The sequence below is a fragment of the Psittacula echo genome (genome assembly GCF_963264785.1).
Source record: "Psittacula echo genome assembly, chromosome: 6".
Taxonomy (NCBI): Eukaryota; Metazoa; Chordata; class Aves; order Psittaciformes; family Psittacidae; genus Psittacula; species Psittacula echo.
This window is the reverse complement of record NC_137743.1, coordinates 669,678-683,475: the sequence shown is the minus strand read 5'-3', so window position 1 is coordinate 683,475 and position 13,798 is coordinate 669,678. Positions and strand designations below refer to the sequence as shown.

General features: G+C 51.2%; 1 protein-coding gene across 2 annotated transcripts in view; it reads right to left on the bottom strand.

Annotated features, from left to right (window-relative positions):
- STK32C (serine/threonine kinase 32C) overlaps positions 1–13,798 on the bottom strand; it is a gene marked incomplete at both ends in the record, with an annotated part of 76,245 nt that overhangs the window by 23,044 nt on the left and 39,403 nt on the right. For both annotated transcript variants that reach the window (XM_080621470.1, XM_080621471.1), the window contains one exon: positions 10,159–10,214. In XM_080621470.1, coding sequence (XP_080477596.1) covers positions 10,159–10,214 — 56 coding nt within the window. The remainder of the gene's footprint in view (positions 1–10,158; positions 10,215–13,798) is intronic.

The window sequence follows — 13,798 nt, the reverse complement described above, 5'->3', positions numbered from 1 at the left end:
CGGTTCAGTTAGCTAGCTTGAGGGCTGGTGGTTGATGGCTTCTCAGAGCGAAAGAAAGATCAAATGCTGGTCATATTAAACCACCAAGAAAGTTATAATTAACACTAGCAAAGCAGGGTGCATTGGTTTTACTCTAAATTAAGACTTCTTTCTGTCGGCCATGCAGAACAGCAGCTGGTGCTGGCTGCCCAGCAGGCACCAAGCATGGGTAAAGGCACTACTAGAGGCAAGTCCCAGCCTCTTGTGTTGACACAGTTGAAGTGGGTCCCTTGAGGGTAATGCTAGAAAAACAATAATCAGATTTCCCATTATTAATCCCACCGAGTGCCAAAATATTCTGCTCTTTGTCCTCACAGATGGATGAGAGTTTATGGAACTCAGTAACAAGTTTAGGTCAGGTTTCCTTCAGCAACCTGCTCTAGTGGAAGGTGTCCCTGCCTGTGGCAGGGGGCTGGGACTGGATGAGCTTTAAGATCCCTTCAACAAAAGCCAGTTTGAGATTCTATGGTTCTTGAATGCCACAGCACCCAGCCCACCCTGCCCTCTTCTCCTGACACTGCTTTCCTTGAGAGAGTTCATGGAGTCCTGCAGGACTTGGAGATGCTGCTGCACGATCTCCTCTTCCCCTCAAAGACCTCAGCTCTGTGCCTCATTACCCTGTAATTACAGTGGCCCTTCTGAACACAAGTGCCAGTGTTTGATTTAGAGACATCTGCCACTCAGCAGATAGCGTATGTGAATCCACAGAAAGGTCTCCTTAATCAAAGCCCCAGGAAGGAGACTGCATTTGTGCCTTAGGGGTGGGGGTGGGGGGGGATTTTGTTGTTGGAATATTGGAAAACCTCACATGTAAGAGCCAGGGAGAACCTGAGCAGAGAACAGCTCTTTAGCCTTGATGCACACACGGGAATGCATGCGAGAAAGCATTTCTGCTGACACAAGCCACAGGAAGCTTTCACTGCAGTGCTGGGCTTGTGGTTCACCTCAGGCCAGTGCTTCTGCCTGCAGACAGAGAGGAGCCCCCGCAGCGATGCTGAGAGCACGCACTCCACAAAGCCAGGCACTGCACGTCCATCCATCCATCACAGCTGCCCCTGCCTGCTTCTCCATCCCAGTGCCCCAAGCACCAGCGCAGGGCTGGTCAGCTCTGAGGCTCCTCCTGCAGCACCCCTTGTGATGCTTCTACCGGCATTTACAAGCTGTTGTACAGCCAAAGAGCAGTGATGGCAGAGAATGGAAAACAAAAGCAGTTCTACCTTCAGACCCAGGGCACACAGTGTGGGTTCTGTCTGAAAGAAAAGGACAACGAACAAGAGCAAAAGTTCCAACCGAGTGCAGGCAGAGATAATGTGGCAAAGGTAAAGCAGGCAAAGAATATGGCAGAGGTGTCCTAGAGGGTCCAGCCTGAGGTTCTGACTTGAGAGCTAGCATGGGTTAGGCCTAGAATCACAGGATGGCTTGGGTTGAAGGGACCTTAAAGCTCACCCATTCCCAATCAGTGACACCTTCCACTAGAGCAGCTTGCTCCAAGCCCCATCCAGCTTGGCCTTGAACACTGCCAGGGATGGGGCAACAACAATTAAAGGTACATTTGCAATAGTCACAAGTAATTGGAAAACCACCTTGTTTTTAAACATGAGAACACTCTGGACATTCCATCACAGGGAGTTCATCGCCACTCTCATTTAGGGTGGCTGAAGACAACCATGGGACTCTGATGCGGGTTTTGAGCAGGAAAGACACGATGCCCCTGTGAAAGCTTAGGTTGTGCCTCCGGCTCACAGGACTGAGCTGCACCCTCTGGGGAGCTGGTTTGCCTACGTGGCAGCAGCACTGCATCGTTTTACTCCTCATAGCAAACAAGAACTCCATAGCCTTTACACAAACATGTCATGGCAAAGGCGTGTTATGGATCGGCTGTCTCAGCTTCCTCCCACTAACAACCTTCCTGCAAACTGCAGGAGGAAAGGAGCATCTCTGCCTGTCCTGGGTGAGCTCAGGGCTGAGAAAGCCCTGAGGAAGGGTGCAGGGCCTGGGGAAGGCTGGGCTGCCTCAGAGGAACAGTAACTCCTTGACTGCTTTAAGGAATTACCAGATCCACAGATCCCGGCTTTGTGGAGCAGAGCAAGCAAAGAAAGCAGATTCATCAAACAGCAATGACATGTAGTGACAGGACAAGGGGTAACAGGTTCAAACTGAAACAGAGGAAGTTTAGATTGGATATAAGGAAGAAATTCTTTACTGTGAGGGTGGTGAGGCACTGGAATGGGTTGCCCAGGGAGGTTGTGAGTGCTCCATCCTTGGCAGTGTTCAAGGCCAGGTTGGATGAGGCCTTGGGTGCCATGGTTTAGTGGGAGGTGTCCCTACCCATGGCAGGGGGGTTGGAACTGGATGATCTTAAGGTCCTTTCCAACCCTAACTATTCTATGATTCTATGGACCTACTCGAGTGAGTCCAGAAGAGGCCACGGAGAAAAGAAGGCTCCTAAAGGGGAGACCTTAGAGCAGCTCCAGCACCTAAAGGGGCTACAGGATACCTGGAGAGGGGCACATCCACCAGGGCCATGGAACCCAGCACCATCGACGCAGCAGCACTACGTGGCTGCCAACCTCCAGTCTGCAGGGGTTGGGTTAATGCTGCACTTACAACCACAGACATCCCTTTCCCTTCTCATTTCATGCAAGCTTTTTTAAAAATGAAAATAAATATAAAATTTTATAAACTTAAAAACCATTTTATACTTCCTGTTTGCTTTTTACTTCATTTTGCACAGTTCAGAGGCAGTAATGGAAGGAAAAACACAAGGAAAACCCCAAAACAGCTTGTCTAAAAGTGGATACCAGGGGCAGATGGTATTGCGACCCCAGGGGTCAACAAAATCAAAGAATGAGAGTGATACAGGAGAAAGGAAATGGACAACAGGATCGCCCAGCACCCCTTGTTCTTCCCTCTTCCATCACTCACCAGCATCACAACTGCTAGTGACAGTTTATCATACCCCAACTACAACACACCAATAGCACTGGCATATCCCGAGGTGTCACCACTGGAGCTGTGACAATTTGAATCACTGCATCCCGTGGGGAAGCTGGGACCGGAGCTGTGCCCATGCACTGCCTGCCCCGCTGCAGGGGTGGAACTGGGATGTCACAGCCAGACCTGCTGCCTCCTGCAGCCTAGGGCTCCGGTGTTCCCGAGGAGCAGGATCACCACAGGAGGGATGCAGCTGCTGGCTGTGCTCATGGCTTCATGAATCAAACATCGGAGTCTGCCTTCCCAACAAAACAATGCTACTGCTTTCTTTTCCTCACACTCACCCCTATGGAACTCTGCAGTGTTGGCTGCTCTCAGCCAGATCTTTGGGAGGGATGGACATCTCAGAGGTGTACTAGTTCCTCTTGTGAAAATCAATCAAACAACACAAAAAACAAAGATCCAGAAGGAGGGAAAGGCTCCACCATTAATTACACTGCATTATTAGACACCAGGGAATCCCCATGAATCCATCACACCGAATCAGACTCCACTGCTACGCATGAGTTAGTCGAGACAAGCTTTGTTCTGGCAACAAGACACGAGATCCTCTCGGTGCTGGTGCACTTTGAGAGCAAAAGATGACTTGAGAAGAGAAAACAACAGAGCTTCAAGAGAGGAGTAAAGCGGCACTGTGCCCAACAGCTCTGTGAGCACAAGGCAGAGCATGTCTACAAAGTGTGTGGGAGCCACCAAACGAAAACATCTTCTGGGCTGTTTTGTAGTAGATGAAGGAGAGAGGCTGGTTCACAGAATCCCAGCCTGGTTTGTGTTGGAAGGGACCTTAAAACTCCTCCAGTTCCAACCCCTGCCACGGGCAGGGACCCCTTCCACTGGAGCAGCTTGCTCCAAGCCCGTGTCCAACCTGGCCTTGAACACCGCCAGGGATGGGGCAGCCACAGCTTCTCTGGGCACCCTGTGCCAGCACCTCAGCACCCTCACAGGGAAGAGCTTCTGCCCAAGAGCTCATCTCAATCTCCCCTCTGGCAGGTTAAAGCCATTCCCCTTGGCCTGTCCCTACAGGCCCTTGTCCCAAGCCCCTCTCCAGGTTTCCTGCAGCCCCTTTAGGCACTGGAGCTGCTCTAAGGTCTCCCCTTAAGGAGCCTTCTCCTCCCCAGGCTGAACCAGCCCAGCTCTCTTAGCCAGCTGTTACTCTTGGTTATGCATTAAGCCCTGCACTGCACTCCTCAACTCCCATGTGCTGCTGGCACAAGCAGCGAGCTCTGCCTGTCCCCACGGCCCAAGAGGGGGAAGGAGCTGGGTGAGCAGGGATGTGTGTTCGTGACTCCAGAGGTGTCACACTGCTTCAGAACAGCATCCGCACCCTGTGGGGAGGCTTCAGCAAAGCACGCAGGAGATTCCCCCTGACACAAGATGCAGTGAATCAGTGGCCAGGCTGCACGAGCTCAAAGTTTGAGAATAAGCAGCATATCGAAATGCCACAACTCGCAGCCAGGCTCCCGTTTCCTCCAAGCCTCCTGATGACTGGGAACCAGCAGGCTCCATGATTCAGGAGGGACAGAGCCCGCTGAGCAATACAGTGAGAGCCTGTATGGTGAGCAGGGGAGCCAGGGACACAGAGCAAAGCCACCCCACTCAACACACAGCTCCTGGGTGCTGCCATTGGTGCGTGCCCCACTGCAGCCTCCCTGTGTGCCCCCCCCACCCCGCTGGGCTCTGGGCCATGCCCTACGCATGCATGGAGACCTGCAGGGGTGGCCTCAGGCCATCAGTGGGTTTTGGGTGGAGGAAGGTGCTTCCACCCTCCGCTCTCACACTGCTTCACTGTCCACAGCCTCCGGCTGCTGAAGTGTGTCCCACCTCCCACCCCACAGCGTGACTCATCCACAGGGAATGACAAAACCCCTGGCAGTCTCTAATGCACATGTTAATAAGGCACTGGGTATATAATTGTAACAGAGGTGGGCAGCTTTTTACTATAAATCACTGCCTTATGAAGCCTGATCCTGCAGCAACCCCAAACAGGTCCCTGCGGGGGTGCGCAGCGTTGTGTCCCAAGGCTCCCTCCACCTGAAGTCACCGCTCACACTGTCACTCGAGATCATTCAGCAGCAGCTTCTGCTCTGTAGTTGCACTGCTGGTGTCCCCCAGCCCAGGCCCTGCACAGGAAAGCACTGCTGGACCACACTGTCACCTCAGCCTGTCGTTCTCTGCGATTCTCTCCCATGGCTTTTGCCAGTGACACACTGACAGCTCAGCAACACCCAAGAAAGGAAGAACATCAGTAAATAGTACCCAAGGGGTTGTATCGGAGGGAGCGTCACCCTTCCTGTGCTCTGTGCTTCCGCACGCACCCCCTGGCACAGAAGGGTTTGGGGAGATGCCCTCTGCAGCCAGGGAGCTGCTCCTGTGCCGCACGCTGTGGTGAAACACGTCCCCCACATCACTACTCCTCCCACTGCATCCCACCCAGCGCCCTGTGCAGCTCCGGGAGCCACGCAGGGTGGTGAGAGGCCTTTCCTTCATCCAGGCTGGGGCCACATCCTGAAACCTCACCCAGGCAGGGTTGGATGGTCAGACACCAGAGACTGCGGACTCACGGCACCCCTCGTCCGGCTGCCCCCTCTCAGCTGTCCACACTGCTCTGGGAAAAGCAAACCCGTGTTCACCTCCTGGCCTCAGTGCGGGTCCTTCTGCTGCCATCCGAACCAGGGCCGGGGCTGCCACCAGTGTGTGAAGGAGTGACAGGGTCCATGTCCAGTGAGGACATGTCTGGGGACACTGCCTGTGCTCTGACAGACCCTCGGCCTCACACGGGCTCCAGCTCAGCGATGGAAAACACAAGGCAGAAGATACCCATGATATCAAAGGATTATGTGTCTGGCCTTTCTCTTTGGGGAAAAGTCCAACATTTATAAAGGTGGGAAAAAGGCACAAGTTGTGCTACCAAAGAGGGGCTCTGCTGAGAACGGACTTCAAGGGAATTTTATTTGCAGTGTATGTGCCGGGTGGGCAGGTCTGACCTTTACAGAATGGATTAAAGCTTTCAGCACCCAGCCTGGGCTGTGTGAGCAACTCAGGCAGCACACCCAGACACCACAGTGCTTGTGCAGAGCAAACCCAGGCAAGCAGGAGACAGGGAAGGGCCACGAGCATCGAGCCCGGGAGCAGGGACTCCCCTGCACCCTGAGCATGGACAGCTCCACTGCCTGCCATGCTGAGCTGAGCTGAGCTGAACTGAACTGAGCTGAACTGAGCTGACTGCAGTCCTGCCCTGGGCAGCCTGTTCCAATGCCTGAGCACCCTCTGGGGCAGGAATTGTTCCTCAGCTCCATCTAAACCTGCCCTGGTGCAGCTTGAGGCCGGTTCCTCTTGTCCCATCCCTTGTTCCTTGGGAGCAGAGCCCAGCCCCTCCTGGCTCCATCCTCCTCTCAGGCACTTGTAGGGAGCGATCAGGTCCCCCCTGAGCCTTCTCTTCTGCAGACTGAATCCCCCAGGTCCCTCAGCCGTTCCCCATCAGACTTGGGCTCCAGACAGTCAATACCTGACTACCACAAAACCCTCTTTGGTTGCCTTGAACCTTCCCAGGTCCTACTAAAACTTCACAAATTACTTAAAGAAGAAAAGACAAAGATGTTACTGAAAGCAACACACACACACACACACACACACCCCTAGTCCCTGGGCACTGGCTGCATGGGCCCACCCACCCTGAGACATGTTTGTTTTCTCTGGAAAACAACATGTTCCTGTCATTCCAGCCCCATCCACTGGCTTAATCCCCTATTTCCAACAGTATAAATCACTTCACAGCACTGAAGTGGAAGTAATGAATTCCCATAAGCCTATCCAGTTCTTTATCCCTTGGAAAAGGCAGCAGTGGCTGATTTGAGGGAGAATCAGAAGGAAAGCCATGTGGGAGGAGGATTACAGGAGCAAACACTCCTCGGCTGCCTCCTGGTTCAAATGGAGGAAGACTGCAGCCAGGAGAACTCAATTTTCAGGAAGGGAGATGTCAGGATTCTTGCAATGCAACCAACGCCTTCTGGGATCCCCAGGTCTCACCATGTCTCTCCTGAAGCATAATGCAGCTCAGAGCGTGGTTCCCGTTACAACAGGGGATCACAAACTGCATCACATTCTGGAACCTTCGTTCTAAGGACAGGACAGGAGAAATGGCTTTAACCTGCCAGAGGGGAGACTGAGCTGAGCTCTTAGGCAGAAGCTCTTCCCTGTGAGGGTGCTGAGGCGCTGGCCCAGGGTGCCCAGAGAAGCTGTGGCTGCCCCATCCCTGGCAGTGTTCAAGGCCAGGTTGGACACAGGGGCTTGGAGCAAGCTGCTCCAGTGGAAGGTGTCCCTGCCCGTGGCAGGGGTTGGAGCTGGGTGAGCTTTAAGGTCCCTTGAACACAAACCAGGCTGGGATTCTGTGAACCCTCTCTTGGTTGCTGCTCCTTGGGTAACAGCAACAGAGCAGTGAAAGCCTCAGTAACTGCTGCTGCTTGAAAAGGAGTCTGTGCTACAGGACAAATGTAATGCTCCTATGAAAATACCGAAAATCAAAAGAATATTACCTCTAATATGGATGGAAAATATTACCCATTTGCTAATTCGAGTAGACATGGAATTAAACATGACATTCATTTGATTATTAGTATCTTAAAGTTGATTAAACCCATCTCTAGTAAACAGAAATAGGTTTGGGTTTGCAGACCTGCTGAGCCACAGCTCCAGGCTCCCCGGCCTCTTCTAAAGCAATTCCTGAGTTCCTGTTTCCTTCCTTTGGTAGGGTTCCTGTGCTGAGGAGCACACAGCCTGTCCTGAGTGGAAAGCAAATCCCTTGCCTAAAGCTACCCAGCGGTGCTGGTACTGCCTGCCATCACTACGAGATCACACAGCACACCAGACTTCCCAGGTCACACCCTGCATCCCCGTTTTGAGATGGATGGGACATTGGCTGCTGAACTCCTTCATCATTGTGGGCAGATAGTGCTTGAATCAACCAAAGCAACCGAATCACTCATACGTTTCGAGCACCAGTTTCCAGGTAGGAAGATCTAAATTTTCTGTAATTAAATGTGAGTTGTAAATGACTTTGTAAATGCAAAAAGCTTTTCTTAGCATCAAAGGAAATTTAGCATATTGACATAATTATCGAGAAAGATGACAGATGAATCACTGCAGCATTTTGTTGAAAGTGTATATACAATTCTGATGCCTGATAGACTGCTATGTGCCAGACTTAACCTTTCTTTAGCATAAACAGAGAAGGAAGCAGCCATGAGGAGCAGCTCTCTTCAAAGCCATAAAGGCCCTGCCCTGGGACAGGAATATCTTTTTCCCCATTTCATGTTCTGAGCAGAATTAATTTTCCATCCCCAAGTGCTGCTGCTCAACAGAATAAATCCTCTTTGGCAGGTTTACATTCGGAGCTATTAGTATTCTCATATGAGCTCCCAAAATACTGTTGGCTGCTATTCTGTAGTAAGGTTTTGATGTAGGTTTTGGTCTTCGATGATGAGCAGAAGTTACAAAACCCTGAGAGATCCTATTCTGGCCAGGCTGTCTGGGGAGACCTTCCTCTGCTGTTTGCCTTTCATCTTTACAGCACTACCCTAAGGAAGGGCCTGAGCTTGTATTTAACTATTCTGCATCATCTATTATAACCTCAGGAACCCCACAGAGCTCTGCTGCCAGCTTTTGCCTTTTCTTTCTCAAGAGACACGGCTGCAGACACATGTGACTGTTCAAACCCTCCTCTTCGTGACTTGCACACTGCCCAGCGTTCCACGTTTATCAGCCGTGGCAGTCCCACATGGACTCACAACAAACCCAGGAAGGAATTAGCATGGGAGAGTGTGCCCCAAGCACATTAGAACAGTGTAAAAGATACCTCAGTGCTCCGCAGTTAACTGAGGCTGTGACAGAATGTCTTCACCAGCAAGCAGTGCTAAGGACAGCACTGTGACTAACAGTGTCCAATCGCTCCACTCTATAAGCTGGACTCTACCTCATCAACACTGCAGCTGGATTTTGTGCTGGGGCTGGTCCTCACGACTGATGCTACATCTGAAGTATCTAAAATGAGGATTTCAGAGCTTCTGCCTAAGAGCTCATCTCAGTCTCCCCTCTGGCAGGTTAAAGCCATTCCCCTTGTCCTGTCCCTACAGGCCCTTGTCCAAAGCCCCTCTCCAGGTTTCCTGCAGTCCCTTCAGGCACTGGAGCTGCTCTAAGGTCTCCCCTTCAGGAGCCTTCTCTTCTCCAGGCTGCCCCAGCCCAGCTCTCTCAGCCTGGCTCCAGAGCAGCAGTGATTTCAGAACAAAATGATCTCTGACTTATGCAGTGAAACCTCCAACTGAAGCGTTTTCACTCTCCTCACTCGCTGTTCCGCTGACCCAGCACATCACATCCCAGATGAAACACATTCTCCACAAGAAAACTACAGAACGGCACCAGTGCAATGAAGTCGCACGCATGTGCAAGGACATGGCACACGCACGCACACACGCACTGAACCTGGTGCTTGCAGTGCAAGCAAGTGGTGTAAAATGCCATGACAGAAGCAGCAAAGAGCTACTGACACAGGGACTGAGTGAGAGTCACTGGAAAAGGGGGTGAGAAAGGACTAGAGCTAGGAAATCGAGCAGTAACAGATTTCCAGAGCTCTCCAGCTTTTTGATCATCACCTCCCACCTTCTCCCACATGCTTGGCAAAAAACCCTTGTTAAAAATAAACAACAAAACCTCTCAGCATAACTCATTTCTGATTGGGAAAACAGCCCAGGGCTTCAGAGAACCCTCCAGACCACATTGTGCCAGCTCAGTCCGTCACCCAGCACAACTCCCTACACCCTCCTGACTTACTGTCCCCCCTCACAAGCCATCAGCCCTCCCAGGAAGCAGAGAACACGATGAGTATGTGCTATGAAATGGCCCCAGTTGTGCTGTAGTTACAAATACACCTGTTTCACCAAGATGCCAAGAAATAAAGTAATGCCAAACAGCAGCAAGGTATTTCCTGAACACATTTTTCCTGTGTTTACTGAGCAGTCATGATCCAGTAACGAAAGTGGCCCATTTCAGCACCGTTCCTGTGGCAGCAAGTAAGCAACAGCAGATACCTGATACAACATACAAGCAAACTGAGGACTGAGGGTCCAAGCCTACCTTGCCGAAGCTTCCCTTTCCAATCGCCCGGAGAATCTGGAAGTGGTCAAAGTTCACTACAAGGTAAAGAAAAAAGAATTAACATTTGTAAATGCTTTACTGCAAAGAGCTTACATTCAGAAAGAAGACAAGGAGACAACTAAAGAGCATTGGTCATGCTTCAAGTCACCACCACCTCCTGGGGAAGATGATGGCGAGCAGTTGGTTTGCTTTCAAATCTCATTACCTGCTTGTAGTAGCTAGAAAAGAGGTTGAATTAGGTTATTGAAGAAGTGGTTTAGCACAAGTTAAAATGCAGCTTTGGCTTGTGTTGATACAGGAGGAGTCTCACAGATATGCCATGAGCACATGATCCAACTCAGAGCATGGCCAAGAGCAAAACACAAGCGCCTGGATCCATACAGCTTTACACTCAGCATCCCAGGGGTCTGGCACTGGGGCATTCCATAGGACAACAACTAGAGGACAAGGACTGACCTCTGCTCTCTTCACGTGCAAACTCATCTGTACCTGACCTGTTGTTTCCCAGAGCCACAGTGAGGAGCAATGACAAGAGAGGTCGGTGCAGCTCTAACACTTCAGTTAGTGCCATGATCAGTAGCGCTGCAAATGAAATTACTTTTGCTAAACTATTGCTGTGATCTAATCCAATCTCAGTCTTCAGTAAAAAAAAAAGATATAAACATAGAATCCCAGCCTGGTTTGGGTTGGAAGGGACCTTAAAGCTCCTCCAGCTCCAACCCCTGCCACGGGCAGGGACCCCTTCCACTGGAGCAGCTTGCTCCAAGCCCCTGTGTCCAACCTGGCCTTGAACACTGCCAGGGATGGGGCAGCCACAGCTTCTCTGGGCACCCTGTGCCAGTGCCTCAGCACCCTCACAGTAAGAATACAGGTCTGTTTATACCACTAATGAAATAATCCTCATTGCCACATAGGGAGTGCCTCACAGACAAACAAATACTCTCACAAAAGCCGGGGTGCAGGACACACCATTACCCCCATTTTACAAGTTGCCTCTTTCTGTCTCAATTCCTTGATGCCCTCAGAGCTCAGGAAGCTGCATGCTGCAGAGCCCATGGCACACGCTGCACTTTGGGGCTGGCTGCGGCACAAGCATAGCGCTCCCAAAGAGGCCATAGGTGTTGAGGAGGAGCTCCCCAGGGGCCTGAGCTGGACCCTGCTCAGCGCCACCCGTCATCCTTGCCACTCCCACCACCAGATCCTGACATGCAATGGGACCCTCAGCATCTCCTCCCCAGAAGGCTGGATGTGGGGCATGAGTTTGAGGACCTGCAGCAAGAATGAAGCATGAAGTGTTCAATAGCGAGCACTGAACCCGTGTTTGACTGGCAACAGAGACCAAGATCACACAGGAAGAGCAAGAGCAAAGAATTCACCATAAATATTCCGAATCCCACTCCCAGATCTTAAATAAAGGCACATCTGTCATCTCTGAGGATGAATCAAAAGCCCACGCATGCCCGTGGAGTTCCTATTACCCTTTTGTGCTAGGCTGATATCCAAAATATTGTTATTGTCATTTTTGTGGGACATTTTCTGCAGGAGAATTCGGAAAACTTTGCCAAATTAATTGAAAACAGAGCCTGGGCCAGCTCTTACCACATATCTGCCCGCACTCCCAGCCCACTCCACACTCCACAAGTGAAGCTGAAGGGCAGATGCACCATCTCCTCCTCAACAATGCTGCAGGAGACTCCATGAAAGATTCATTGGGGAAACCAATGCCACCCCATCCTGACAGCCCCTGTGCCTCCGAAGGGCTCAGCTACATGGGTGGTGTCATCTCCTTATCACACCCCTTCTCTCTCTCAGCTCCTGTCTACTCTGCTCTGGCGAGACCCCACTTGCAGCACTGTGTGTAGTTCTGGTGTCCTCAACACAAGAGGGACGTGGAGCTGCTGGAGTGAGTCCAGAGGAGGCCATGGAGATGCTGCGAGGGCTGGAGCAGCTCTGCTCTGGAGCCAGGCTGAGAGAGCTGGGCTGGGGCAGCCTGGAGAAGGGAAGGCTCCTGAAGGGGAGACCTTAGAGCAGCTCCCGTGCCTAAAGGGGCTCCAGGAAACCTGGAGAGGGGCTTTGGACAAGGGCCTGTAGAGACAGGACAAGGGGAATGGCTTTAACCTGCCAGAGGGGAGACTGAGATGAGCTCTTAGGCAGAAGCTCTTCCCTGTGAGGGTGCTGAGGCGCTGGCCCAGGGTGCCCAGAGAAGCTGTGGCTGCCCCATCCCTGGCAGTGTTCAAGGCCAGGTTGGACACAGGGGCTTGGAGATTTAAGGTCCTTTCCAATCCAAACCATTCTATGATTCTATGATTTTACTGAGGTTTTTCCTTACCACCCCTCTTAGAGAGCCTGTAGTGACTGCAGCACTGCAAAGCTGCAACTACATCGTGTTCATATTCTCTCAGATCCAAACTGCTCTCACACAATACACAACACTGCAGGATTTGGGGCAACAGATCCAGGCTTCTTCACATGCTGACAAATCAATTAACTGAGCTTCTGTCACTCAGAACCACTCAAAGAGGAAACCCAGCACTGTGACAGAGTTCTCTTGGCTGTGAAACCCTTGAGAGCACTCATGCTCTGCGATCACTCTGAGAGGACAGTTCCTGACAGTTCCTTAGTACAATGCTCGGAATATTGTGTAAAAAAAGCACTGCCACTAAGAAAACAAACCCCAAAGTGTCATTGCCATGTCTCCATGGCTACAACTGCTCTAGAAAGCACACTCCAGGCAGCAGGCAAGAAATCCAGATACGAAAAGTCACCTTGAACCTGTCAGTGAAGATGTCACTTCCAATAAGTTAAATCCAGGGTTCTGCCCTTTGAGGTTCAGCTGGTGTCAGAAACAGGCACTGACTGCTTTCAGTTTCATTATTTTCTTCAGGAACTGGTGAGCAATCCCATTAAAGCAGCAAATCTCAGCACCTGGGGAAGGAGATCACAGCAGCAGCATGTTGCTTTTGTGTTCGGCACGCTGGATTTCTACAGATGACAACGTACCACTACAGGATATGTGAGACAGGAACCTGAACGTGCCTGGAACAGCTACCTGTGATCCGAGGCCCCCTCCCTGCGAGCTGACAGAACAAAGCTGCCCTTCAGCCGCTGCTGGAAGAGCTGATGATGTGGGGGTGACTGGTCCTGAGGCACAGGCTCCGGTGGAGGACTCATGACACTCACTCCCAGCGAGTAGAAGACGGAGAGGCGGTCAAGGCCCCAGGCCTGCCAGGGTTTAAGAGGCATTTGGACAATGCCCATAATCAGATGCTTTAACTTGGTCAGCCCTGAAGAACTGGATGACCATTGGAGGTCTCTTCTAACTCCAACTGAAATATTCTATTCTATTCTATTCTTTGCTTCTATCCTACTCTACCCTACCCTACCTTACCTTATCCTAGCCTATCCTGTTCTATTCTGTTCCTATTCTATTCCTATTCCACCCTATACTTAGTGACATGGTTTAGTGGTAGCCTTGGCAGTCCCAGGGCAATAGCTGGACTTGATCTTACAGGTCTTTTCTAACCTTGCTGATTCTATGATCCTATCCTATCCTATCCTAAACCCACCTGCAATGTGCAAACACGAGGGATTGTGGCACCACAGCACAGGACGTTGACTT